Here is a 27,272-nt window from a genome sequence, read left to right as displayed (position 1 = left end):
ACTTTGCAGTGTGGCTGAAATCTGCCCAGCCTTGTTATTCCCAGTCTCATTTCAGCATTCCCTGGAGCAGCTGGCTCTGAGGTCCAGTGGGCTGCAGCACAGAGGGCACTGGCTGGAGCTCCCTGGCAGTGACAGGGACACTGGAGCATGGTCCCCACACAGGCTCTCACCCCAAACCTTGGCTGGTGTTGTGATGAGAGGAGGTGAACGTTTCACCACAGGCAGCAGCTCTGTACTGAGGGGAGGCATGAAGAATCCCAGGCAATTCTTCAGGGATTATAAATCAGCCAGTTCTATTTCTGTAACTCCAGAGAGAAACAGACTGACTCAGAGGGCAACCTTAAAATAAATACTACTTTAGCAAAATTGGCTGCTTCTGTGGCTTGAGGAAGTTGTCCTTTCAACATCTCCTGTCTGTCACATATACACTCCTACACAACACTTTATTGCAAACAGTTAATCCCTCTGTTAGTGTTCCTGTTTTTCCATTCTTCTGCACATCAAAGTTTCATATATTCTCTCCTTCCTAGAAAGTGTTTGTCCCCTACTTGTTCCCCCTCCCAGTGATTCTTCCCCCCTTTAGCTGCTGATAGTGGTGGCCAACTTCTTAAATACTTAAACAAGTTCAAATATTTGAAGCTGTCAGGAGTGTTAACTAGTTAAAAAAAAATTATCCTTCCTGGCCCTTTCTCCCTCACCCAGATTCCCTAGTATTCTGCCCACCAAACCCTGGGCTATCTGCCGAAATCCTGGCTGATGAGATGTGGTATTCAGAAGCGTCTACTCAACAGAAGTGCCATCAGCCTGAGTCTGAGATCTTTCTTACTCAGCCTGTACAAGGTTCTTTCCAGTATTTAAATTCCCTTTCTCCTCAGCAGCTTTCAGTCAGTGTTTGATCATTGCCATCATAAGGCAGGCTGGGAACACCTGCCCCAGTCGTGTGGTACTGAGGGGGCTTTGCTGCTGTTAGTGCCACTTTCACACCCATTGGGATGAGCTGGAGATCAGGACAGAAGTCCATGGCTGAAAGGAAAGTGCTTGAGGAGCCTGGAGAACACAGACACCTCTGTCTACAGTGAAACTGGAACAATGTAATTTTCTTGCACTGAATCAGAAAGGCCTGAATTAAACCATTTAATTGTTTACCACACTTTCTATGAGGAGTCAGTAATTCATTAGCAGAGTGAGGTCAGCCACCAAGCACTATCTCAGAATAGCTGACTCATTTTAGAAACACACCCAGTCTTGCCATAATAGGGTGTGTTAGAGCCCGAAGGGGCCCTGCCCTCTGAGAAAAACTGAAGTAACAACACTCAACTCTTACTGGAAGGAGAAAATGGTTCTTTCAGCGTTAACTGAATGGAACTGCCCTGCTGTCAGGAAGATAAAAGGCTTTTATCGCGTTACCCTGGTTGCTGCAGCAGTGCCAGGCTGGCAGAGCCCACCTGCCCATGGTGCTGCCAGAAGGCTCCTGGCACAGGCAGCCACAGCACCCCCGCCTTTTTTTCACATAATATAAAGGGATTTCTTTGGTGCATCCGTTTAAGGCAGATTTTTTGAATTCTTCCCAAGAGCCCTCCTTCTCAAGGACAGGACATGGTACTCGAGGGATCAATGCTTGAGTCTCCTGGAGCAGCTCTCTCCTGAGACAGTGCCCAGCCTCCCGAGCACTCTCCAGTCGGTCTCACACACCCGTTCTCCCGCTTACTCCCACAACAATTTGAAGTCAAACGCCCTCACCAGTGTGCCCCACGTCAGAAAATGAAGCGTCTAAAACTGAAACCACAGTCCAACCAAATGGTTCTGCCACCAGTTTTGACAGAGAGAGAGAAAAATAAAATCTTTATGAAGAGCTAAAGGTTTCAGCTTGGGTTCGATCTCTACTGAGCCATAATTCAAGGAGGAGATTCTTGCTGAGACATGAAGTACACCGTGTCTGGAGCCCAGAGCAGCGGGCTGGGCAGCTTTGGGGAAGGCTGGGCTGGTGCTGCCGCAGAGGCGGAAGGGAGCACAGTGTTCGCAGAAGTGTTTTTATCTGAGCACTCAAAGAGGCTGGCCCGGGAGCCCTCTCTACCACGAAGCTCCCTCGGGGACAAGGTCTATCCCCGCGGGAAGAGTGCTCCTGCTCCCCGGGCTCCCCCTGCAGCCCCAGTACGGGCGCTCAGCTCAGCGCAGCAGCCACCCCACCCTCCCGAGCGCCCTCACGGTACAGTCGCAAGATGGCGGCCGCCGCCATAGGGCGCGCGGCCCCGCCCACCCCGTCACGGAGCGCGCGCGGGCGGGGCGGGTCCCTCCCACTCGCCCAGCGCGTGCTCGCCCGCGCGCTCGCGCGCGCTCCGACCTCCGCCCGCGCCGGGTCTCGCGCACGGACATGGCGGCGGCCGCGGCCGGCGGGGAACGGGCCCGGCCGGACCCGGCGGAGCAGCGGGCCGAGCTGGGGCCGCTCCTGGCTACGGCCCTCCGGCCCGGCGAGTCCTGGTGAGCACACCCGCGCCTCCCCTCTCTCCCCGTCCCCCTCCCCTGCGGGCGGCGGGGCCTGCGGGCCGGGCCGCGCCGCCGCTGAGGGGCCGCGCCGGGCGGTGCCGTGTGTTGCAGGTACCTGGTGGAGAGCCGGTGGTTCAAGCAATGGAAGAAGTACGTGGGCTTCGACAGTTGGGACATGTTCGGCGCCGGCGATCCCAACCTCTTCCCGGGCCCCGTCGACAACGCGGGCCTGTTCCCGGGGCCCATCGACAACTCGGGCCTGTTCGGCGGTGAGTGCTGCGGGCAGCGGGGCCGCGGCTCGGGCTCGGCCGGGAACTTCCCCGCGCTGCTTTCGCTTTCGGAGCCGGGCGCTGCAGAGGGCGTGCGGCCGCACCGCCCTGGGCGTGAGGGGACCGGCCCGGCTCTGCCTCCCCGGGAGCGCTGCTGTTCCTCGGTGTCCCGGCAGTACGTGTGTGGCTCTGGAGAAGGAAAGGCGCTGATTGATGCCCTGCTCTCCGCCGTCTGTCTCCCTTTTAGATCCACAAACTCAGAGTTTGAAAGAACACCTCATTGATGAGCTGGATTACGTGCTGGTGCCCACCGAAGCCTGGAACAAACTAGTAGCGTGGTACGGCTGTATAGATGGACAGCAGCCTATTGTCAGGAAAGTAAGTATGGCTGAATCAACTTCTCCTCCTGGTTTCATTTTTTGATCTCCATCAAACGTAAACGGTTTATTTTGCCAGATGTCAGCTAAGACAGGATTCTCAGTAGCTCTTTGGAGATAATAACGTCATATCTTTTTGCCTTGTCTGAAAGAACAACTTGCCTGTACTTCAGCCAAAATGCCTGAATGTTCAGGGGTTCTGAGTTGATGGTTTATCTGGAACAAGAATCCTGAACCTTGTTCCGGTTATGATTCTTTGGACTACTACAGTGCTTTTATATTGCATGGAATAGTGTGTACTTTGTGGACAAGTATAAGTTGTTGGTCAAACTAGTTTATCTTCCAGGACAGAATGAGTCTTTTAGTACAGATGGATTAGGGGCTTCCTCTGGAGTGTAAGGTGATTCTTATTTTCTTTTCCAAAATTGTGTGATTCTAAAATCTTTATAAAGAGATGGATATATGGTTTTGTTCTGTTAGTCATGTTTTTGGTTGACAAATGCAGTCAGGTATGCATTCTGAATACATAACCTGTTTTGTAGGATGAAATTGACAAGTGTTTGTTTTCATTTTGTTTGGGGTTTTTTTTTGGTTGGTTGTTTTTTTTGGAAAGTGTATAGGTAAAAGGTTTTTTGTTTTTATTTTAGTTTTAACCAATTGTACTGACTAAATTCAGCAATGCCACTGTGTGGGGCTCATTAAGAAACTAATCATTACACCAGGTGTTGATATAATGTATGGAGTTAACATCACTTATGTTTAAGCAGCACTATGTTGTGAGTAAGGTTTACTTCAAGGTGTGCAAGACCTAGCTAGTTGTGGCACCAGAAGGGAAGTAAGATCAGGAAGTGCTGGAATGTTGTCATTCAGTGTGGGCTAGAAATTGCAGGTAGTAAGAAATTCTGATGTCTTCAGGACTGGTGAGTTAACCCAGGATCACCTGGTTACCTCAGGTTCACTCAGCTGAGTCGACAGAACTCCCATGGAAGCAAGAAGCGGGAGAGGAGAAAATAATTACAGCATGTAAAGGAGGTGTGGTTTTAGAGAAACATGTAACATCTTGAAGAATTGCAAGTGTGTGCTGAGAGGGAGAACTGGTGCTGTTAGTGATCAGTGCCTCTCCAAGTGAGGGAGCTTTCCTTCCTGAGCTGGCTGATTGCTGTCACAAAACCTGGCATGTCATTGCACTGCCTTTTCTGAAAAATGTGAAATCTGACAGGAGATTTGGGAGTTATTGGGGAAACCTTGGGCTTAACTGCATGAGCCTTCTTTTGTTGTGGTGTCTGATGCTGTTTTCAATGGTGCAGTTACCAAGGGGGTAGAGCTCAGAGCTTGTGCTGATTTACAGACTAACATGCCAGGTTGTTCTGGGTCTAGTTAAGAGTAAATTTTTCAAGTTTTGAATTGCTATGAAACTGTCAGTCTCTGTTGTTAACCTGATAACTGAAGGGGGTTTTTATATTTAAGAAGATGCTAAAATATAGCAGTATAGTAGGTGTGTGGGATATAACAGCATCTTACAAAAATCCAGTAGGTCAGTGAGACACAGAAGCTGCACTGCAGCACCTGAGTAGGATGTGGGCAGGATCTGGTTACAGTGTTCCCCAGATAGCATTAAAAGTCAAGCACTTAAACTTGTGGTCCTTGAGTGCCTTAAGACTTCCTAAAGATGGATCAACTATAATTCATACATAAAAATATCCATAAAAGTAGGATCTGGGAAGTGAATTACAGGCATCTTTATGGTTTTAAAAGATATTTCTTCCATCTCTGTGTTTGATGATCAGAGCCAAGTACAGGAGGATTAGACTTGATTTATTTGTGGTTCAGCTTCTTTTGATAGTCTCAGACCATATTTTTGGGCAGTCATCTATAGAGTCCTGTGGGAAGGTTTATTACTGTGCTTCCTCAGCAGCTGAGTTGTGCTGACATTGCTGTGCAGTGGCATGACATGAGCTGTACTCTGGCAGAGAACAAGGAAGCTGGTCAGATGCAGTTTAAAAGACATCTGCAGGTGATTAGAGACTCCATTCCTCCATCCTAATGGACACGATGATCTGATCAGGAACTTCTTGGAAAGAGTTCTTTTCTTTTCTGAATATGGCTCTTCTTTGTTTCTAACTACAGAATACTGGAGAACAGGAAGTCATGTTTAGTGACATTTATTCTGAAAAATAAATGGAAAACTTTTGACTTAGTTTTTTTTCTTTCCTAAAAACAAGTCTGCTCTGCCTGTCAAGAAGCTGTTTAAACAGGGAGCTTTACTTTCTGTTGTAACAGCAAAGTACTAAAGAGCTTTCCAAATGTGTTTGTTATTTATTTACCTTTAAAGCACCTTGCATATCTAATACAACCTTCTAAAAGCAACAATCCTCAGAAGATGGAAGCATAATTTAGTGGAATTGTCACTATATGTCTAGGTCTTAATTCTTGGTTTCTTTCCAAAGCTGGGTAGTTTTTTCTGTAATATGTTAGGTGTAGATCATACCAAGTCTGGTGTCACAGGAATAGAATGAATTATTTCAGTTGGAAGGGACATAATCATCTGGTCCAACTGCCTGACCAATTCAGGTCTGACTGAAAGTTAAAGCAAATTAAGGGCATTGTCCAAATGCCTCTCACTGTTACTGTTAAAAATTATGCCAGCTTTTTCAATGAAATGTGTTCTCATTTTCAGAAGCTTTGTAGCTGCCAAGCACTCTGGAGAGAATTGAGGTGTGGGGTTTTCTTTTTTTTCTTGCTCTTCCTATTACATTGCAGTTGTCTCATAACTGGCCTGTGAAATGTGCTTTTCTTTCTGGCATAATGTGTTTTATGATCTGTAGGTGAAGAATGGTGTCCAGTTTTATGGAAGATTTTTAAAAAATACGCTGCAAGCTAGTGTCATGAGTAAATGTACCTATTGGAATATTCTCTCAAATGCAAAATTGATTTGAAAGGTACTCTGAAATAAAGCAGTGTCATCCAAACAACTTCAGAGGTACTTTACTGTTCTTGCTAGGAGAGAGTATTGAGGCAGGTTCTGTGTACTGTGCAGAAAAATAATTAATGCTTTGGCTTGCTCTCTTCTGGTAGAAGAGATTTTTTCCAGTGTTCCAGCCTGGTTTAATTATTTTATAAAACTTAACCAAAGACTAGAGATAAAAGGTAATTTTCTTCTAGAATGCTTTGTGTTATCAAGTATTTTTCATGAATGGTTAGCTGACACTATCAGTTCAGCTGTGATATGGATCTCTGGAACTCTGCATTGTGGAAGGAAAGCACTGGGATTTCCCATTTTAAAAACCAAACAAACCCCCCCAAACAAGCTGGTGGCTGAATCTAGGAGCAATCAGTGTTCAGTTTATGGCTTGACTCTCATTACTCCAAAAGGCTCACAGCATTTAGAACTGTGTGCTTCAGGGGAGTGCTCAGTGTTGCAGCTTTGTGTTGCCTTGTTCCCTGTGTGTAGGTGGTGGAGTATGGGCTCTTTGTGAAGCACTATAAGGTCGAGGTTTATCTCCTGGAGCTGAAGCTGTGTGAGAGCAGCGATCCCGACAATGTCATCAGCTGCCACTTCAGCAAGGCAGATACTGTTGGTAAGTAGTTCTCTGTTAGATAAAGCTGTGCTCTGAGGCTGTCTCAGGAGATAATCTCTGCCCTCCAGAACCTCCAGACTGGAGCAAATCTGACTTTTCTCTCTTTCTCTCATGGCTATATTTTTCACATGTTAAAATGCTGAATGTCAGCTGTCCTGTATCTACAGTACTAAACTGAAGAAAGCATCTGTTGTGATATGACACTGGCCAAATGCCAGGCACCCTCAAAAAGTGCTCACTCACCCTCCCCTGCCACAGCTGGGCAGAGGAGAGAAGAAAATTAATGAAGTGTTAATCAGTTGAGATAAGGACTGGGAGAAAACACTGCAAGGGCAAAACAGGCTCAACTTAGGGGTATAAAGTGAGTTTATTACTAACAGAATCACAGGAGGATAATGAGAAGTGAAAATAAGCCCTTAAAAACACCTTTTCTTCCCCCAGCCCCTCCCTCCTTCCCACCAACAGGGCATGGGGGTTTGGTCAGTTTATCATCTGAGGTTTTCTTCTGCTGCTCCAGGAGAGGAACCCTTCCCCTATGAGGCCGTGGGGTCCCTCCCATGGGTGACAGCTCTCCATGACCTTCTCTGGTGTGGGTCCAATCTCATGAGCAGCAGTCCTCCCAAAACTGCTGCAGTACGGGTCTCTCTTCCCACGGGGTGCAGTCCTCCAAGGACAGGCTGCTCCAGCCTGGAAGCAGGGCCTTTTCTCACCACTGGGTCTCCCACTGGATCACAGCCTCCTCCAGGCATGGTGGGTGGATCTCCGTGGATCCCCAGGGGCTGTGGGTGGATCCCCATGGGCTGCAGGGGCTCAGCTGCTTCACCCTGGTCTCACCACAGCCTGCAGAGGAATTTCAGTTCTGGCACCTGCAGCACCTCCTCCCCCTCCTTCTCCACTGACCTTGGTGTCTCCGTGTTGTTTCCCTCACATGTTCTCACCTCCTCCACTTTTCTGACTAGGAAACAACTGTGTGCAGTTTATTTTGATTTTCTCCTTAAATATGTAATCACAGAGTTATTACCACCCTCTCTAACTGGCCCAGCCTTGGCCAGCAGCATGTCCATGTTCAGAGCCATAAGGGATTGGCTCTGCTGGACATGGTGGAAGCTTCCAGCAGCTCCTCACAGGAGCCACCTCTGTGGCCTGTCCCAGTACCAAAGAGCAGGCCTGCAAAACCAGCACAGCATCTTTATGGGCAGCTTGACAGTAGTAACTGAAAACTTGAACCTGTGTTTTCTGATGAAGAGAAGTTGGCCTTTGGGCAGAAAGTTCTCAGTGTTCTGCATGTTACTGGTTTGAGGGCTTGACAGGCAAATACATGACTGAAAACAAAAGTTTTTCATTTTTTCAGACTTAATATTTGACAAACTACATGAGCAATTATAACTTCCATAATACATTTTCTGCTTGAAGGATCTTGAAGGATAAGTGATGTACTTTCTTGCTGAAAGAATGTCTTTGTGTTTTTCCAAAAGCACTCATGTTTTAGGAATTTTGTTGTTTTTACTTTCTCCTGAACAGCTACCATTGAGAAAGAAATGAGAAAACTATTCAATATCCCAGCTGAGAAGGAAACCAGGCTATGGAACAGATACATGAGTAACACTTATGAGCAGCTCAGCAAGCTGGATAGCACAGTGCAAGATGCAGGGCTCTATCAGGGTCAGGTAAGGGGCATAACTTTTTCTCTCTCTTTTTTTTTTGTGTCATGCAGTGCTTTTGCTGATGTGTATTTTTTTCACTTGCTTTTATGTACTTTGAGCAAACATTGACAATGGGATTTGCTAATGCTTTTGCAAAATGTGTAACAGACTTGCAGTTACCTTTATTACCTGCACTCTCTTTCAGGTTGTTTTAATAGAAGTGAAAAATGAAGATGGCACGTGGCCTGGACAGCATTGCCTGGCAAAGTAAGCAAGCATGTTCTAAAGGTTTCTGTTATTTTGTGCAGCTTGTTTGCTAGGCTTTAGTGACCACATGTTCTCTCTGAAAGCCTGGTTATCACTGGCTGTTGGGGCTTGCTTTGTTTTGGTTATTTTGAAGGAGAGAAAAATCTCAAATATAAACATTCTTCAGCAGTTCTGCTGCTGGTTTCTTTTCTTAGCAAGAGTGTGTTTTAAAGCCTGTTTCAAACAGGTTGTATAGGGATTAAATAGCTTAGGGTTTCTATAGTGCTTAGGAGGCAAAAGTGCTATTTGTGTTGAGCTAGTGTGCTTAAAAAGCTACCTCTACACACTGCACAGTAAAATAAATAATCTCTCCTTTGCTGTTGGAGAACAGAAAGGATCTTGAAGTGTATTCCCAAACCTGCCAGTAGTGAATGCTCAGAGTTCTAGTAGTTCCCCATTAAAAAGGGTATAGAATAGGTGACCAACATCCCTCCCACAAAAGACAATTACAGAAGCCTGTAAATGTGACACAGATTCCCTCAGTACTCTATGATTTAGAGAAGAGGTGGGTAATTGCAGGGCTTGGTGAAATATGATGTGTATAGAGTGAATGGTGTAGAATGGAAGTTGCAATGATAAGGAACTGCTCATATCAAGTCCTGCTACAGAAAGTAGAATTTGATGACTTCCCCTGTCTGATGCCTACTTGGTGCCATTCCAGAGGCCATCAGACTTGATATTGATAAAGGAAAATGCTTTTCTGTACAATACAGTTCACTTACAGAGCTTGATGCCAAGTGATCTCATTTGAAATCAAGATACACTAGTGTTAAACTTGAAGAGTTGATTAGATAGGTCAGCAAAACCTCTTCTGAACCAGTACTTTGAGAGATCATACTTACTACACTGAACTTTCTATAGAATTTCCATGTGAAAAGCAACTAAACATTCATATCATGTACCTGGTTGAAGTCAGTATGGGAGAGGCAGCTGTGCAAGACCAGCCATAACCTTTTGTTTCTACGTGAAGCAAAGCTAAAAAGGAGCTGTGTAGCATTCTCAGGCCTCACAGTAGTCCTTTGTCAGCAGCTACTTGGATATGTAAAGGCTTTGATTTAACCTCTAGTGATAGATAAATGAAAGTGGGTATTGGTATGTAGATTACTATTGTCTAATGACATAAAAATATTTACTTATTATAGCATGAAACTTGTGAAAATGACTTGATGCTTATAATGGTGGCTGAAAGAAGTGTATTAAGTGATACAAGGATTATATATTCTTTTGTACTTTGTCTTGTGCTTCGTCCTATCTCAGGCAAGATTTTGCTTTAGTGTTCTATTTCTCAGCTCCAGAAAATACATGGGGAACTTAATATTTGGAGCTTTGTTTTTTCTGGGCTGCACCAGTTTATTACTGAAAGCTTATGAGGGAGTTTTTCCTGAATTTAGAGTTTTGATGACATCAACCAAACAGAATGTAGAGCTCCCTGCTGTTGATAGAGAAATGGAGAGCACCTGCATAACTGCCCAAGTGCCAGGAGAGGTTCTGGCAAGCTGGGAGTTCATATCCTTCCTACTCAGAGGGTGGCTGCAAAGTGACCATGGGCTGGGTGGTTCTGTGTCATCAGGATTTTTCCTCACCATTTGCTGCTTGTCAGAGGCACTGGCCCCCTAGCAGAGGAAATAGCTTTTCCACAGGTTTGGCAGCTGTCCTTGTGTTTCCCCAGCCATCAGTCTGGCTGACATTTTACAGGAAAAATGCTCTTAAACTCCACAGCAGTCCTTGGGTGGTATATTCAGCCTGTGCTTGGCCACTGCTGTTAGTTTGCTGCTCTCTTAAGAACAAAACAGTTTCTCCTTACTGTAGTTTCAAACTGCTTTTACTTCTGGACAAAGTTTCAGAAGGGGGAATGGATTTTACTTATTCTAGGAATTTCAAAATTAAAGGCATACTTTGTTTCTGAAGGGAGATTATATCAATGGCTCTGTGGAATTTAGTACTCTTAAATTGTTACTTACAGGACTCCCAAAATAAAGCCCTGAACTAGCAGAATTCCATTTCAGCCCTAGCACGCTTTTTTTTTTTTTTCATCCTGGATATAATTTTTTTTAGCAAAGGCAAACAAGAAGTTGTGTTAGTTCTTGCAAATAACACCTTTTCCACCAGGGATTGTACTTGAAAACTGAAGTGAAGTTGTATTTGGTGTCTGCCTGGTAGCTATCTCTCTCCCTTTGCAATATGCAGCAGTAAATTTCCTTTTGGTTCTTTGGTTGGAGCTAGAATTTTCCTGCTATTTCCTCTTCCTCTGTTTACTCATGGCACTGTGTGATTTCAGAGGACTCCCTCAGCAACTGGGCTAAATATTTAGTGTGCAGATCTTTATTCTCTGGCTTTGAAGTGCTTGAGTTTGCAGCAGATGCCAGGCTTGCAGAGGAGCCCTGAGGATGTAACATAAGTTCTGGAGGCTTTTGCATGTAAGAACTTTCTAAATGAGCATCCATTACCGCCTCTGCTTTGTCAATTAAACAAAATCCCAGCTAATCTGGCTCTAACAAAAACTTTTTGTCACTAAATCACTATTTTATTATTGCTTGTGTAAAGGAGGAGGACTGACTCTACTGCTCTGAAGGTGGCCTCAGCTGAATTGAACCACTTTTTCTATCTGTGCCTTTCAACCACCTGAAAGCCTTTTACAATACTTTTCAAGTTGTTTAGTTTAGGAGGTTTTTTTACCTAAGAACCATATCAGAGTAATTTGATTTTATCCTCTTTGTCCTGTAAGTCTCCAGATTTCTCCTCACTTGCCGTTTGTGTGGGTTTTTGGCAGGTTTTGTAGCAGGACAAAGCAGCTGCCTTTACCTGCAGATGGGGACAATGTGCTCCAGTGTTATGAAGATGAAGTTGGGTTTCAGTGGTAACCCACTGAGTAGGCCAGAGCATTTTGGAAAGTTCCAAGTCACAAATTTCAAAGATGAAATAACTTTGTTCTCTTACTTCAGAGCAAGGTCTTGGGGCCTCCATTTCTGAGGGAGCAGAAGTCACATCCTGGGAGAGATGGCAATAGAGAGGGCAGACCAGTCAGTCTGCATGTTCCACAGAAACCCTTTTTATGGCATTGGGAATAAATAGTTGGCATCTAGGTTGTCTGTTGTCACTGTGTGTGAATGAGGTAGTCCTTGAGAGCCTGCAGTACTGTGGGGTCATTAACAATGGCTTTCCAGGCTTAAAGTGGGAAGGTTTCAGAGAAAAATGTTTTTCTTAGCTGCTCTCTGTGCCCTTCACCTGCAATCAGTGACTGCCTTTGTGAGCATCTTGTGAAATGAGGGGAAGCAGCTGTCCTTAGGAAATCCTTTCTTCAGTAGTTACACACAGATGAGTAATTTCTAAAATGTAGGAGTATGTAGAATTCTTTATCTTCCCAAATACATTTGGTTTCTGTTCTTTTATTCTCATATGGAAAGCTCTTAGCCTCTCTTGTTGTTTTGCTACTTACATGAACCTTCCCAATTTTCTAGCTGGAACTTGATCAAGATCCTGGATGACTTTGTGGGTAGACTTTTCCCTTTGTGAAAAGACTCTTGACTTGTGACTTGTGTCTTACCTTTGCTTTCTGATCTGTTTTTTTATCTTCCTTTATAATTCTTAGCTTTTTTTTTGTTTGTGTAGGATGCTGTTGAAGTACTTGGAACTCTTTAGTTGCCATGTGACTCTTGATGAAACACTGTCTCTATGCTTCTGTTGGAAACCTTGAAATCCCTTAGGAGGTTGTCCTCATTTTCCTTTCTCACCAGTAGATTTTCTTCTTATGATTTTCTGAGTTTCTCTCTCTGGGAGCTCAAATGTGTGAAGCAGAGATGCTTAGTTCTCAAGTCTATCATTTTCTAGATTGCTTCCCTTTGCTTCTAGATAATTCACTACTTCAGACTTTTAAAATGTGTTCTTGATGGATTTACATGGTGTTGTTACCTAAATTGTTTTACTCTTGACCCTTGGAACCCACACATATGAGCATGAGTCTGATAATTGTTGTATAGTCCAGACCTTCTGCTTTCCCATTGATTTTACTTTGGTGTCCAGGCAATCTTGAAGTTCCACCTCCAGCATGGAACAACAGAATGTTGTGTATTGTCCCAGAAATGGTTCTCTCAGTTATTCTGGTAGATCTCATTCTTTCCAGGATACTTTCCTGTATACTTTTTTGTTGTGCTGGCTGCTGAGGTTTTCTAGCATGCTTCAGGTTTTGACTGTGTTTGGGGTTTTCCAGTTTCATCTGGAAGCTCCTCCTGTAACTTGTTTACTTCTGTATTTATTTTACTGCTATTATATTTCCAAACTGTTGAGGCTGTCCAGCTGTTCTGCCTTGTCATGGCCTTTATGGCTTGTTCATTGTTGTATGGCTTTTTCCCACTGAGGTTTTCCAGAACATTTTTTTAGTGCCATCTGAACTATGAATATCATTTGAAAACAAGGGCCACAATAAAAAAGAATAAATGGACAAGCTGAAGCTTGAGAGCCCTATCCTCTGCTGGCTCCCTGCTCTGGTTTGGTGCTAGTAGCCATTGTTTTGTGGCTGTTGGTGTCCTGCACCTTTTTACTTTTGGTTTTGTGCATTTATTTGGGCAGAGATGGAGAGATTAGACCAAATCCCAGTCAACTCTTACTATTGAGAAATTAATTAGTGTCAAAATTAGTACTGTCTTGTGGTTTTGCCTTTTTTTAATGGAACTGTCTATGACAGGACACTGTTAAACTTTAGTGCCTTGTTGGTTGTCATCTTCCTGATTAATGTTGTGTTTGAATAGATGGTCTGAGTTTCAGGTAGGGAAGGACTGACCTGGTCACTTTTTAATGCAGGTTGAGTGTTCTGTGGTCTTAAGATTTGGGAGGTTTTGCTTGCTTATTTCAAGGTGGTTTACTCATAAATTTAAGCTTGCTTCCCTCTCATTCACACTGAGTTGCTACTTCTGTCTGGGACCCAGATTTGCCTTTAAGCAATAATTGTTGCTCCTGCTTCTGGTACTTTTTTCCTGGTATTTCTGTTCCAGACAATTGTTTGGAAATGTGATCAAACACATTAAAGCGGTAAATTCTGTGTGGGGTAACTAACTATAGCTCAGCAAGTCCTTGGAGTTTTGTGGGAGGTGGGGCTGGGGATAAAGAAAGTAGTAGCACTGTTTCTGCTTCTTTTTCCTTTCTCCCAGATCAAGCACTGCAACTAGCAGAAACTTTACTACCTCTTCAAAATCATCAGCAAGTTCTTATTCCTCAGTGTCTGCCACTTCTGTCATTACTAACGGTGATAGCAGTAACTCCTATGGACTGAACAGCTCCCACCTGGGCAGGGGGTAAGAGCAGGAATGTTCTGTTTGTTTTGTCACCCTTCATGTGAGTGATCCCATGCATCCTTGCATGTATAGAAAAGGAGTGTGATGGTGCCCTAGAGGAGTTCTACTATTCTTGTGTACCCGTTTATCAACCTTGGCTTTTTGAAACCACTGCCTTCTGCTGTTCCTTGCTGGCTTGCAAAAGTAGTGCATGTTCCAGAGCTTACTAACTACCAGAGCATTGCCTGTTTTGTGAGGTGACTCAGAGCATGAGGGAAGGGATTGTATTCTTTTGTCTATCTGCCATTGTGGGAGAAGCCTTCCAGGTACAGATCATAATTCTCTTATTATTTCTTGAAGTGCATTATATAGACTCTTGCTGAGCTAGGGTAGTGTGCTGTTTACTTACAGACAGAGGAAATGAATGTGTTATGAGCCATAAATAAATAATAGACTTTGTAAGGATTAATGTTTCCAAAGTTAGCACGTACATTTTGTTCCTGGTATTCAGCATTAGCCCCTATGAAGCAGCAGAAACAGGTAGCCTGATTAAAAAATTTCAGTAAACAGTTTTCTGACTTGTATTTGATGTGACTTTTAAATAGTAGTGAGACTTGACAAACTCATTGTGGAGTTCACTGTATTGTCTTTTCTTGCAGAGGTTCTGGGTTTGTCTGTAACTCTTACAACTGCAGGGACAGTGCTTCCCTCTCACAACCTGGACTCTGTGGACTCAGTAACCTTGGAAACACCTGCTTCATGAATTCTGCATTACAGGTAAGAATTAGAAAGAGCCCCCATTAGAATTAAATAAAAGATCAGTCTCATAAATATTGTGGATTAAAATCTGTGAAAAGAAAAGAATATTTAATGTGATTCCATGGGGAGACTACACCTCAAAAATAAACAGACCAAAAAATCATGTTTAGTTTGGCTTATGTTTAGCTCATTAGTACTGTAAAACAGATTACAGTGTTAGGGACTGAATCTGAAATATGTGGCATTTGAAATGGCCAGGGGAAGCTGCATTGAACAGGTGCCTGACTGTAACATGAGGTCCCAGTGCTGTGCCCTGCCAAAAATGTCTGACGTGGAGGATGTTTTGACTTGTGTGGGCTGCACAAGTGACATGAGCAGGTCATTGTGTGCAGTTCTGGGCCCGTGTTAAAGATTCTTGAAAAATGAAGAGCATGAAAAGCTACAGGAAGGGTTCAGGTTCATTGTGCAAGGTGTTAAGAATGAAACAAGGTTAATGCAAGGTTAATAATTATTTCTTTACTTTTGAACCTAATTTCTTAGGATTAAGAAATTTAGCAAGTTTTTCCATTCATTTTAAAGAATGCAACAACTTGCTAGGGGTAGTTTTTTGCTGAGAAGTTAAAATACGAGAAATTGTATGAACTTTGATTTAAGGAATGGGCAAACTTCTAGTCTGGTACCAATGCTGTGAAATTACTCAGTCACTCTGTGATGGCTTTGAAATCTGGAACAGGTCTTAAAATAACTAATGCATTATGCACATGGTATTCAGGACACCACAATAAACTTGGGCTGCCCTGCTTTTTATTCAACCTGACTTTATTTTCAGTTGTGTCATGGTCCTTAAGCCACTCTGTTTTCTTGGACTTAGCTAAGAGACAACTTTAAAATTTTTTGTTATCCAAGTGACTTAAATCAAATGTACTTTAGTCTTAGTTTATCATGCAAACTAATTAAGGACCAGTTACTTTCTTGTATTTACCATTATGCTTTAATTTTCTAGATATCAGTCTTTCAAATGCAGATTTTTGCCTTAATTTTTTCTTTGTTTTACTAAACAAGCTCTTGAGCCTCACCAGTTTTGTTAACCTGGTACATGTTCTGATGTGAAAGTTGGTTTTGTTGTTTCATTGTCACACAAATCTATTGTCCCGTGCAGTAAATTAATTTTCTTAATCCTTTCTCAGTGCCTGAGCAATACTCCTCCTCTGACTGACTACTTCCTGGAAGACAAATATGAAGCTGAAATAAATCAGAACAACCCACTGGGGATGAGGGGAGAAATTGCAGAAGCCTATGCAGATCTCATTAAACAGATGTGGTCTGGGAGACAGTCTCACGTGGCCCCACGGATGTTCAAAGTAAGCGTGTCATGTTCCTGTAGCACAGCTCTGGGACAGAAGAAACAGTGAAAGCTAACGTGCCTGCCACATATTTCGATGTTATGAAGGCAATAAGGGCAGAATTGCTCCAGTGTTTCATTGTTTGTGAATGCTTTTTGGGGTACAGGGAGGAACTTGTCAGTGAGCAGTGTCTTTCCTCAGAGTTTGCTACTGCTCTTTAATGTTACTTAGTAAATGACCTCCCAGCCTGAGGGCTGTTTACAGATGAATCAGAATGATCTTTGCTGCAAAACTAGACAAGGTCATATGAATTGCCAGCTGTGAACTTTGGTCAGTGAGAAAAGGTGTGCAAGTTACAAATCTAAGCATTTAAATTATGAAGTGAACATCAAAACACCTCCCCTTGTCTATAACTTTGTTTATTGGTGTAATGTTCTCTTTGCTTCAGTGTGAAGAGCTGCTTTCTGCTGAAATACTGAAAGTAGCTGGGGAAATGGTTCTGGCACCTTTCCTTGCTTTAGCATCCAGTTCTTCATGGCCTGCTGCCAGCAGAAGGTGGTGGTGAGCTGAGCTCTGCCCAAGCCACAGCCTGAGTGTTCTGTATCCCCTCACTCTTGCCTTGGTGTTTCAGACACAGGTTGGGCGGTTTGCTCCTCAGTTCTCAGGATACCAGCAGCAGGATTCCCAGGAGCTCTTGGCTTTTCTGCTGGATGGCTTGCATGAGGATTTGAACAGAGTGAAGAAGAAGCCCTACTTGGAGCTGAAGGATGCCAATGGCAGGCCTGATTCGGTACAGTGCCCTTTGCTTAAGGATTCCCAGGGCATTTAGTTGGGTTCTGGGACACTTCCTGGCCTTCCTGCTCACAGGCCATGCAAACATCCTTCCCACAGAGCAGTGTCCCTGGCACAGGACAGCCTTGTCATGCCTTGTGGCACGCTACCTAAATAGAGAAAAGTAATTCTCTTATGGGGTTTACCTGATAGAGGCCAAATAAGTTTCTTGTTTTCAGTTTTCTTCCTGAGACTAAAAGTCTCATGCTAAGAGCAGCCTCTGATTGCCCTGAATAGACAAATGCCAGATGCCCTTTGGTAAGGACTTTATAAGTTGTCTTATGAAGGTCTTCAAGGAATTGTAATTTGTCTCCTTTTAGGCTGTCTTTGTGAAACATGGCCATCGTTTTCCAAGACAAAAAACTCTGTTTTTTTCTTGAAAGCTGTAACTGCAGTTGCCTTTCCAAAGCAACAGGTAGCACTCCATTCCTTCTGGAGAGTGGGGCAAACCTGGTTGTCCTGAAGAGCACCATGTGACCCTGTCACTGTCCCCTCAGCTCTGTTGATGCTTCTGGCATTGTGTGCACCAAGGAATACCTGATCAAACTGAGCTAATACAGATAGATTAAATTTTACTTGATGCTAGGCCTTAATTTCACTGAGAAGAAATCTCAGTGTGTTATGCTGGACACACACATACTGGTAGTGCTCCTTCCCTCTGAAACTGACCTATCAGTATCAATTTCCAAGTTTTCTTTGGTCCTGGTGCTCAACCCACTGTAGAAATCTTTGTAAGAAATAACTTCTAATATATTTTTTAAAATTGCTTTTATAGGAGGTGGCAAAAGAGGCATGGGAGAACCATAGGCTGAGGAATGATTCCATCATTGTGGATATTTTTCATGGTCTTTTCAAGTCTACCCTTGTTTGTCCCAAATGCTCTAAAGTTTCTGTGACCTTTGATCCCTTCTGTTACTTAACTCTCCCACTGCCCTTGAGGAGGGACCGGCTCATGGAAGTTACCCTGGTGTATGCAGACCCACAGCGCAGACCTGTCCAGGTGAGGCATGCTCCAGACACAAATCTCTTTGAAGTTATCTGAGTTCTATTAGATTTTAAAATTGAGACTCTTAAAGTAATCTGAAGGATATTGATGTCCACCTTTGAGTGAGGTAGTATGGGTTTTGTGATAAAAAATCTGGGATGTGAAATCAAGTGACTTTATAAAATCTTGGCCCATGAAACTGAAGGTCATGGTCAGCTGGAAGTGGCTTCCTGTGGTGAGATGACCTGTCCTGATGCAGTTTTGAAGGAGCTGATTGGCAGTGTTTCCATGTCTGTCAAGATTTTTGCCCCGACCTTTAGCAGCATTGAAGAAAATGGCTCTAAGATGTTTTTTATCACAGAAAAAACCAACAATTTTATGTTCTAAGCAAGCTGCTATGTCTGGTGATTATGTTTTTTCCTGGGTTTTACTACTGCTGAGCCTGATCACAGCAGAAGGCTGTTCATGGCTTTCATTCCCTCCAAATCCCTGCTTTGTGTAAGGCAAAGCTGAGATCCAGGAGACCTTCAAGTGTGTGGTTGTGACCTTAAATTCAGCAGAACTCCTGTAAATTAAAGATTTAAGAGTTTTAAGATTTTATTTCAATTTTCTTGCTGTCTGCCTTGTATGGGTTTATTTTGCCTGGTGTAAATATAACATTATTTTTGTTTCTAGTACCGGGTTGTGGTGCCAATGATGGGGGCCATCTCAGATCTGTGTGAATCACTTTCCAAACTCTCTGGTGTTCCTGCAGAAAATGTAAGGATAAATGCAGACAGTAATTTTGATAAATGTTTGTTCTTGAAGCATTTTGGTGGCCTAGCTTTTATATGGGTGATAAGCTGAACTTAATAGGTTAGTGACAAAACTATAATAAATTAAAATGCTGTTCTTTGCTTGTAAGATTAAAAATTTGCATGAAATAGTCTATATTTATTCTGATAGTTCCATTGCAGTAGAGAGGTTTAAGAGAAGGGACAGAAAAGTAAAGTGCAACTGATGTTGGTATGCTGACAATTGTGATAGAGAATTGGAATAAACTGTAGCTTGAATTTAAAGGTAGTTTGCCTAAATTTATGTAAGCTTTTACTATAATCACTTTGCAAATCTCACTTGCTGTCCTAGATGGTGGTGACAGACGTGTATAATCACAGATTCCACAAAATCTTCCAAATGGATGAAGGTTTAAATCATATCATGCCAAAAGACGACATCTTTGTGTGAGTAAACTGGGAAAATGCCACATGTGAAGAATACTGCAAAACATTTGCTTTGGTTTTAGGCTCTAAAATCCAGTTTCTGTCCCCTCACAAGACCTGAGCCTTCTTGTAGACCTTTCTCATGACTCAGCAGTAATGCAGCACTGCTCCTACCAACAGGCCAACATCTGCAGTGTTCAGCTGGTATTCTAACACAGGAGGACCTGGCCCTTGGATCATAATAAACTTTTAGTCTTGTCTGTGCTATGCAGTTTAGAACTTCCTACAAGACACTTTAGGACACAGTTACGTCTGGATTACAGTTTTGCTCTTACTGACATTTTTACTTTTGCTCAAGCTTGTTGTTCTTATATTTTCCAAATCAGCCAAAAGCTTTGCACTGTTACTAGGATAGTACAAAGTCTAAACTGTTGTGCTCTGCCTTTCCAAAATCCTTCATTGTTGTTAGAGCACCATCACTGGGGGTTTTTATGGGCTCTTGACTGGTGCTTAACACTGTATCTAAACTGTTGTTGTGAGGGCAAAGCTGAGGATTTGGTCGTGCTTGATGTTCTGCATGTGTGTGGTAGGTGAGATATTTCCAGTCACCTCTGAAATCTGGTGAGGTGAGGAGAGCAGAAGCCGTGATCCTCTATTGCAGCTGAAATTTGAGAACATTCCAGTGCAAGAATGTTGCTGCCATGGAATTGTTTGGTCTGTGTGGAGACCTGCACTGACGTCCTCTGGTGCTGTGGGAACCTTTCAGGGGGTGGGATGCTGTGACATCCTGGTGCTCTTCTGTCATGCTGTCTGTTGTGACCTTACTGCTGAGATGTAATGAAGGAGTTTTGTAAAAGTTCTTGTCTTCAGCTGTGTGACCAGTTGGGATCTCTGGGAAGGATATGTGGCTTCTGTGAAATCTGTAGAGTGTTAGTTTGTAAGTCTGTCTGTCTCTGCAGCAAGTAAAACATTTTAAAAACAAGAAGCATGATATTACAGTGGTAATTGCAAAAAAAAACCCCTGCTTTCATACAGGCACAACATGTTGTAAATCCCTCCACAGAAAACAGCTATGTCTGAAGCAGGTCTGCTCTGGGGTGTGGGGCAAGCATTGGCTGAACTGTAGCTCCAAGTGTATTTTCCTTTGCAATTGCCACTTCCTTTTATGTGCAGGGTAACTGTAAATGAGGTGCTGCTGTGAGTCACAGTGAGTGAACTGACCTGGGTTAAAAATAACCTTCTGAGGAAGAGGAGAGGTAGCAGGAGGAAGTTTTGCAAATCCTGTTTTTCCATGTACACCCTCCAAGATCTTTTCAGCGCTAAGAAACAAGAGCAAGAAGCCAGGCAAGGGCAAGAATTAGGAAAAAGCTGTTCATAGGAAGTCCTTTTAATGGATAATGCTGCCAGGAAAAAGATATATAAAGTAATATTCTAAGTACAGCTAAAAACCAGCATTCTTTTATTGAAAAAGTCTTGTTTAAAAAAATGAGCAGAGAAACACTTCTTCGTAAAGAGGAAAGTTTTTAAAAGGCAAATGCATAATTACTTCTAGTGTGGGCAATCTACCTGCCTTGCCTGGTTATAAAAGATCTGTTGTTAGGTGTTCTGAGATCATTCAGTAAATGGTAAGAGTAGTGTGAAGGTTCTTGAATTCCACTTTGTTTCCATCTATTATTTTTTTTGTCCTGCCAGCTTCAAAATCTATTTTCCTTTAGGGAATGTACTTTTAGTTGTGGATGTACCTCTCTGCCTTCTACTTCTTCCAGAAAAGATGGTTTTACAGTTAAAGAGGAACTTGTCAAGTGCTGCTCAAGCTGTTGTGTTTCTGCCACAAGTTACGGGCAATGACTTGGCAGATCAGGTTTCTGCCTCCTGCAGGTGCTGTGTAATGTGTGGCTGGGAAATGTGGTATGTGGTGCTTTGTTCAGACTGCTGCTGCCAATAACTTCAGGAGTTTCTGATATCTCAGCAACTTCTTAGATTACTGGCAAATGTCTCACTGTTTATTAAAAAGAGGAATAAAAAATGTTTCAAAAATAGGTCTTTCAAAACCTTCCACCTTTAAAGAACAACCTTGTTTCCACTTGAAATGTTGAGAAACATTTTATTTCCCCAAAGTCAATGAAGAAGAGTTTCTCACTAAAAATAATTTTTTTCTTCTTAAATTGAGGAAAATTCTTTAGAGGAGTGACAGGAAAAGACTTGCTGTTTATGACTTGAAGGATGCTCTGTATGCCTGCCCAGTCCATGAAATGTTCAGCTGGGAAAAGGTGCTCCTGTACTGGTGATGGAGCTGTGGGGTGTATAAGTGGTTACACAGAGTGATGCATCTCTCTGCTGTTCCTGAAAGAAAACTGCCTTTGTATCACTTAATGAAGGGGAACAGATGCCTTTTATTAGAAAGTACAGCACTGTAGGGTTTTACAGTCACAGTATTTTCACCCAAAATTCACAATTGAATTAAATAACCTAAAAAAGACTCTAAAAAACCATGCTAACTCATCAAACATTTGTTTGCACTGCATTTATACTGGTTATTACCACAAAAGAAACTCTTAAAAACACTTTCTAGAGTGTTGGGCTGAAAAGATAGCAATTGCTTTTTAAGAAAGGAAGAATCCTTCTGGAAGCTTCTTGCCTACCATGTTTTGAAAACTTAAATTTTTCCTAAGATTTGTATGAATCAATGGCCTTGTATGGTAAGACTAAAACATACCAGCTTTGAGTCTAGGAAGATAGAAGTTACAGAACAGATGGGTTTTCAATAGCATTACTTATTTATAAATCACATAGGGAAGCTGCATCATTTCAGCGTGTTGGGCTCAGTGCAGTAAAGCCAAGTGAGAGCTATGTCAGCTGTCAGGTGTGAAAAACAAACTGGAAAGGGATTATCTGGTAGTCCTGGCCCCTTTTTCAGGGTATGTTCTTAGGCACTAAATTAATGTAGGTGTGCTTCAATTTGACATATAATGAGACCTGGGATATGACTGAGTACCATCAGTTAATTTTATTTTCTTCAAGTAAAAGATGTTTTCTAGAATCAAAGTATCTCTTGTATTTAAATGATACTCACTTCATGATACTCGCTGTCTCATGTGCTTGAACTCTTTCCTAACTCATGTTTTATTGATCCTGTCCCTTTTACATGCTCATCATGTGCTCTTATTTCCCAGTAATGTCCAGTAGCAGGACTTCCCTGTGGGAAAACTGTAATGTGTATATCTCGCTCCTTGTTTTAAGTAGTTGCAGTTAGATGCTAAGTTTCTTTCACTGGTTAGAAAACAAAGGGAAAAACTATCTAAAACAGAGTTAAATCAGTACAGCATATTCAGAAACAGATATTTCTTATGCATATTTCCCAAACTTATATTTTGAAATTACACATGGCTCAGTGGGTTCTATTGATTTTTGAGGTCTTTTTCTGAAGTATTTTGTTGCCTGGTCTTTGAATTTGGGTGGGCTCACAGGCCTTTTCTTTTGTTCTTCCCGATTCCTTCCTGTGATTCTTCCACACTGAGTGAATTCTGAGAGAAGCTGTGATAAACTGAAGGCTGCACCCTTCCATTTAAATAACTTTTTTAAGGTGTAACAGTTTCCTCACCTGAGAAGCACTCCTCCCTTCCACTGGCAGAAGCAAACCAAGGTTGTTTTAGTAATCATCTGTGCTTATTTGCTGGACTTTGAGAATCCAAAGAATGATTGGATATCATTCATTGATATCCAATGATAGGGCAATCCTGGGGCTCTGCGTTCATGAGCAGTTGCCATCCAGTTGTTCCTGTGTTCCTTGTTCTCATTATTCCCCTATAAACAGGACCTTGCTCAGATCTCCTACCATGATCACCTTTGTGGCTGTCTCCTGTAACAGAAATCAGTTGTGTCAGTGCTTCTGAAGCTGTGGGATCTGCTTGTAACTTAAACTGGTAGTTCTTGCCTTCTGTACATTTCTTAGCATCATATTAAGTTGTTTCAGGATTGAAAAATTTAATTATGAATGTCAGTCTCTAACAGTGTTTCTGCAGGCTTGCTTTGCTGAGAGCAGTAGCCAGGCCTGCCTGTGACAACAATACCCCTGTGGTTTGCCAGACCTCTGATCTTACTGTATTGTGCACTGGCCAGCTGGCAACAGACATCTCAATCCAAAATTCAAAAACTCCTAACACTGCAGGAGATCTGTGCTCCAGCAGGGCTGTGGCTTAAAAAAATTAAAGTCAGTACTTTTGTACTGGTGTCTTGCTTTTGACACCAATGTCTGTTAAGTTTCAGCTTTTGATTTGGGTCTCTGTTGGTTTGTTACTGAGCAGATCATGGATTTCCTTGAAATGCTTGGGTTGGGAATGTCAGAGGGCAGGAGCTCTCACAACACATTGCAGCAGGAATAGAGCAGCTGGAATGGGCCTTGGCTTTTCTGAGCATTTGCTTGACAGAGGACATGGTCTGCAGTCATAGGTATTGTAGTCCAGACTGTGCTGTTGGTGAAATTTGGGAAATGTGCTGTATATGGGATGTATGGAATATTGAGCTGCCACCTTCTGTGGGATATTTCAGTGGCAGGAAAAACTGTGGGGTTTTTTCTGGTTTTCACCCTAGGGTTATCAGGGAAGTCACATTCAGTTTTTGCAGGGCATCTTGGATATCTTGAGATGTGTATTGTGAATTTTCATGTGCCACTAAAGTGGTTGGGAATACTGAATCTGGAGGAGTGAGGAAGGGGGCAAGAATTGGACTCCATTTGGAACTTAAGCTGAATGGATTGCAATTTGGAAAATGAAGATGTGCCTTGGATGTCTAAGATATGTTTTTCCTCTGAACTGCTCAGTTTCTGGTTCATCAGTTCTTCTGGTTTGTTATCTTACCTGTTGAGCTTTCTGATGGTAAAACCTCAAAAAGAAGAAATGCAAATACACACTGGTTGATATTTAGGTGACTTTAAGTAACTTTGAAATGCATTCCAAAATTTACCTGGCACCTTTTACACAAGAGAACAAAACTGTACATTTTCTTCTCCACTGAGAGGGAAGGAGGATTTGGACATTTTGGAAATTGTCCAAGCCTGTTCTTTCACAAGGGTTTGCACTCATCTCTTTCTCGTCTTGACAGGTTTGGAACTGTCAGGTAGTCCTGGAGCAAGTTGTATTAATATTTATCAGAGAAGAGCTGAGATGCAGAAGTGGAGAGGGTTGGTAGAAGACTTGAAACAAGACCACTGACCCACCATGCAGGGGCAGTGCAGCCAGAGAATGGTGGGAGTATCCCACTTCTCACAGCTGGAAATGGTTCTCTCCAAGCATGTTGTTCTGTGGAAGGACAGGCAGGTCTGTGGCAAATGATCAGAAATCTCTCCTGTAAAGGTGGTCTGCAAATCAATTTGATTCAGTAGTTCAGTGTTTGTACTGAATGCTCTCATTGCCCAGGCTAAGCAGAGCACAGCATTCAGCACACAACCCAAACACTTGCTGTTTCTTTTCCCCAGGTCCTGGGAAGCCCAGCCCCCCTAGGACCTCCGGCTCCCGCTCCAATGTAACCCCTCACATGCACCTGCTGGTGCTGTCCCATCACCAGGGATCCTGCTGGAGCTTGGAGCCGGCCTACAAGGGCTCAGGTAAGTCCCACATGAAAACAAACTCCACAGCCCATTTCAGGGGCATTGCTCTCAGTGTTTCTTCTTAGTTCTGAGGAACTTAAGAAGAAAAATGTTCTGATGGGTAAACTAGATACCCCTGTTCTCTTAGCCTGGCTAATGGGGCATATTACAGAACATGTATTGTTTATGTTGATGAAAGTTTCACAAATTGATTTGCAGGTCACCTTTAACCTATAAAAGTGTGCATATTTGAATAGGATCTATTCAGTTGGCCATACATGCCATGTTTTCTGCCTTCTCTTACAACATGCTGTGTATTACATTTAGATAATTTCATGGTCTTGAACAACCATCGCTGGCTGCAGAGGTGTCGGGTTTGTTAGTGGGACTGAGCCTACAGCAATTACTGAACTGAGTTAGTGAGGTCAGCAGACCAGCAGGTCCAGTAGTTTTATACAAAACATTTGAGATGTGTAGGATCTTGTAGCAAACTGATCTGTGAAGTTTTTTCACACTTAGTAAAATTGGGGTTTTCTTGTTTGAAATGAGAGTTTGCGTCCTTTCCAAAATGAACTTGTATTTATTTAAGCCTTGTAGAAACCTCCTGTGTGAATTCCTCATCATTTTTAATCTTGTTCCTCTGAAAGACTGGCAAAATCTTTTGACCAGTTTCTGCAGTGCAAAACTGTTCATTGTCTTAAGAAAGTTGCATTTTCAGTCTCTGATCTCTTAGATTACTTGTTTATATGTGTTCTGGTATTATGAAAGAAAGTAAACAGGTTAGGAGTATCTCCACTTCCTAGAAGAGATCAGAATATGTGCAGCACTTTCTCCCAGTTTTTTTCCAATCCTGTGTTTATTCTTACTATCTACTTTTGACCCTGTTGTGGCTTCTCAGCAGCATCTCTGGGTTGTTGTGCAGTAGTAACCCCCTTCAGACAGATCTGTTTGGCAGCTTCTGCAAAGCATTTCTCCCTGCCTTTCTTCATTCTTTTTCAAAATAGACTTCTTGGTTGTTGCTGTAGACTGACTTGTCGTCCACAATCCTTGTTTTGCAGCTGGAGTTAATATCACAGATCCCAGGACCTGTGAGGGAATGTTTCAGTAACATACAACCTGTATATTAGCCTGGTGTTCAGCTCATTGTCCTTTCCTGTAGCTCTGGTCCTTCATAGCTTTCCATTCTTCTGTGCACTTGCTTTACCTTCATTGTGCAGTGGAACAAAAGTTACCTCATTGCTCTCTGCCTCCTTTCTGAATTGAAACCACACACCTGAACCTCCACAATGCTGATAAAGACTGGTCAAGTCCTACCCTATTACTTAGCAGTTTTCAGACACTTCTGAGTTGTCATGAATTATAAAGGCAATTAGCCAGTATCTAGCAGTGTGGTAGCAGCTGAGCTGATGTTTCTGATTTCTAAAACCATGCTGTGTCATCTGGAGTAGCATCACCTTCATGTTCTATTATTTCAATTAGGTTGTAACATACAGAATTATGGGGTATTGTCCAGCAATTCCCAGTATCAGCTCTACAGCCTGTTACACTGTACATAAAGTACTTTGGCTTTGGTTATTTTTTCAAGGGATAGCTGTTGCTCAGGAGATCATAAAAATGACAGCTCTCGATTCTGATATGTCTACTTTTAGTACTAGTATATTAAAGGTGTCCTGAGGTGGAAGGGGTAGAGGGACACTTGAGTAATCTGTTGTGTTGTGACGGGTGTGAGATGCTCTCTGCAGAGTGTTATGGGGTGCTGCATGCTGGCTGTTTGTGATGGGTGACCCCTACCTGTGGGAATAGTCTTTTATTTCTGTTCCATCTGTTCCTTCTCATGGGCAGGGCTTCATTAAGGTGCTTGAGGGTGGAGTGTAAATGGGGCTTCATTAATTGCTGCTTGCAGAGCAGTGTGGGTGGTGTGAGAGGAGTCACAGGAGTGGCATGCACTGAGCTGTGTTACAGGAGTCCAGGCTAAGGGTCTCCTAGGACCTGGTGTTAATCACAGCTTATATTCTGGGACTGATTATGGCCTTTTGTGGTTTAAACAGTGCTAAGTGAAATAATTCACCTTTTTGTAGTGCTGTTTCTCAGGAAACTTTAGGAGGTGTGGACTGTATGCAGTGCTGGTGTCCAGCTGAGTAGCATTGACAGCCTAGAAAACCTCAACAGCTGCTGGCATTGGACTCTTATGCTGACTCTGAGCTCTTGTGTTCTTGGTGGGCTGGGACTCCCTGGCAGGATGTTTTCCTTGTGTACTCTACTGAACTCAGTCCAAGTCCCAAGCTGGGATCCTTTTTTGTTGTAAGTAGGATGAAGCAGAATTACAGCTCTGAAATTTGTTCTCCTCCCTGCTCTGAACACAGGAATAAAAAATGTTTCTCAGCTCTGGAGAGAATGGGAGTGGCTTGTCTAATGGAAGAGAATTGTTAGGAGTTTGAGGCATTCAGATATGTGATTGTGGTCTAGGTCATTATGTGTAGTGACATCTTTTCATGAAATCTTTCTTTCTCTTTCAGTTTTAAGATAAATCTGGGACAGGTGACTCACTAAATTAAAGAGCAGTGTGACTTGGCATTCCTGAAAATGAATCTTTTGTAATGCATAGGCCTGAAGCAAACAGTGTGATAGTGTTGGAGCACGTGGTTAC

At 42.8% G+C, this 27,272-nt stretch overlaps 1 protein-coding gene across 2 annotated transcripts in view; it reads left to right on the top strand.

Annotated features, from left to right (window-relative positions):
- The first annotated feature begins 2,338 nt into the window (after positions 1-2,338).
- The window catches only part of USP4 (ubiquitin specific peptidase 4), a 33,073-nt gene continuing 8,139 nt past the window's right edge, over positions 2,339-27,272 (top strand). Inside the window, exons 1-13 of one of the 2 annotated variants that reach the window (XM_066557846.1) lie at positions 2,339-2,478; positions 2,596-2,753; positions 3,001-3,131; positions 6,582-6,708; positions 8,230-8,375; positions 8,557-8,618; positions 13,802-13,945; positions 14,584-14,701; positions 15,871-16,044; positions 16,658-16,816; positions 17,633-17,857; positions 18,518-18,601; positions 18,968-19,062. In XM_066557846.1, coding sequence (XP_066413943.1) covers positions 2,372-2,478; positions 2,596-2,753; positions 3,001-3,131; positions 6,582-6,708; positions 8,230-8,375; positions 8,557-8,618; positions 13,802-13,945; positions 14,584-14,701; positions 15,871-16,044; positions 16,658-16,816; positions 17,633-17,857; positions 18,518-18,601; positions 18,968-19,062 — 1,730 coding nt within the window. In that variant the 5' untranslated portion in view covers positions 2,339-2,371. The remainder of the gene's footprint in view (positions 2,479-2,595; positions 2,754-3,000; positions 3,132-6,581; positions 6,709-8,229; positions 8,376-8,556; positions 8,619-13,801; positions 13,946-14,583; positions 14,702-15,870; positions 16,045-16,657; positions 16,817-17,632; positions 17,858-18,517; positions 18,602-18,967; positions 19,063-27,272) is intronic. The other variant, XM_066557845.1, reaches the window with a different exon arrangement.

The sequence above is a fragment of the Molothrus aeneus genome, chromosome 12, assembly GCF_037042795.1.
Source record: "Molothrus aeneus isolate 106 chromosome 12, BPBGC_Maene_1.0, whole genome shotgun sequence".
NCBI classification, from domain to species: Eukaryota; Metazoa; Chordata; class Aves; order Passeriformes; family Icteridae; genus Molothrus; species Molothrus aeneus.
Note: the sequence above shows the minus strand (reverse complement) of the source record. Positions and strands in the feature narration are given on the sequence as shown.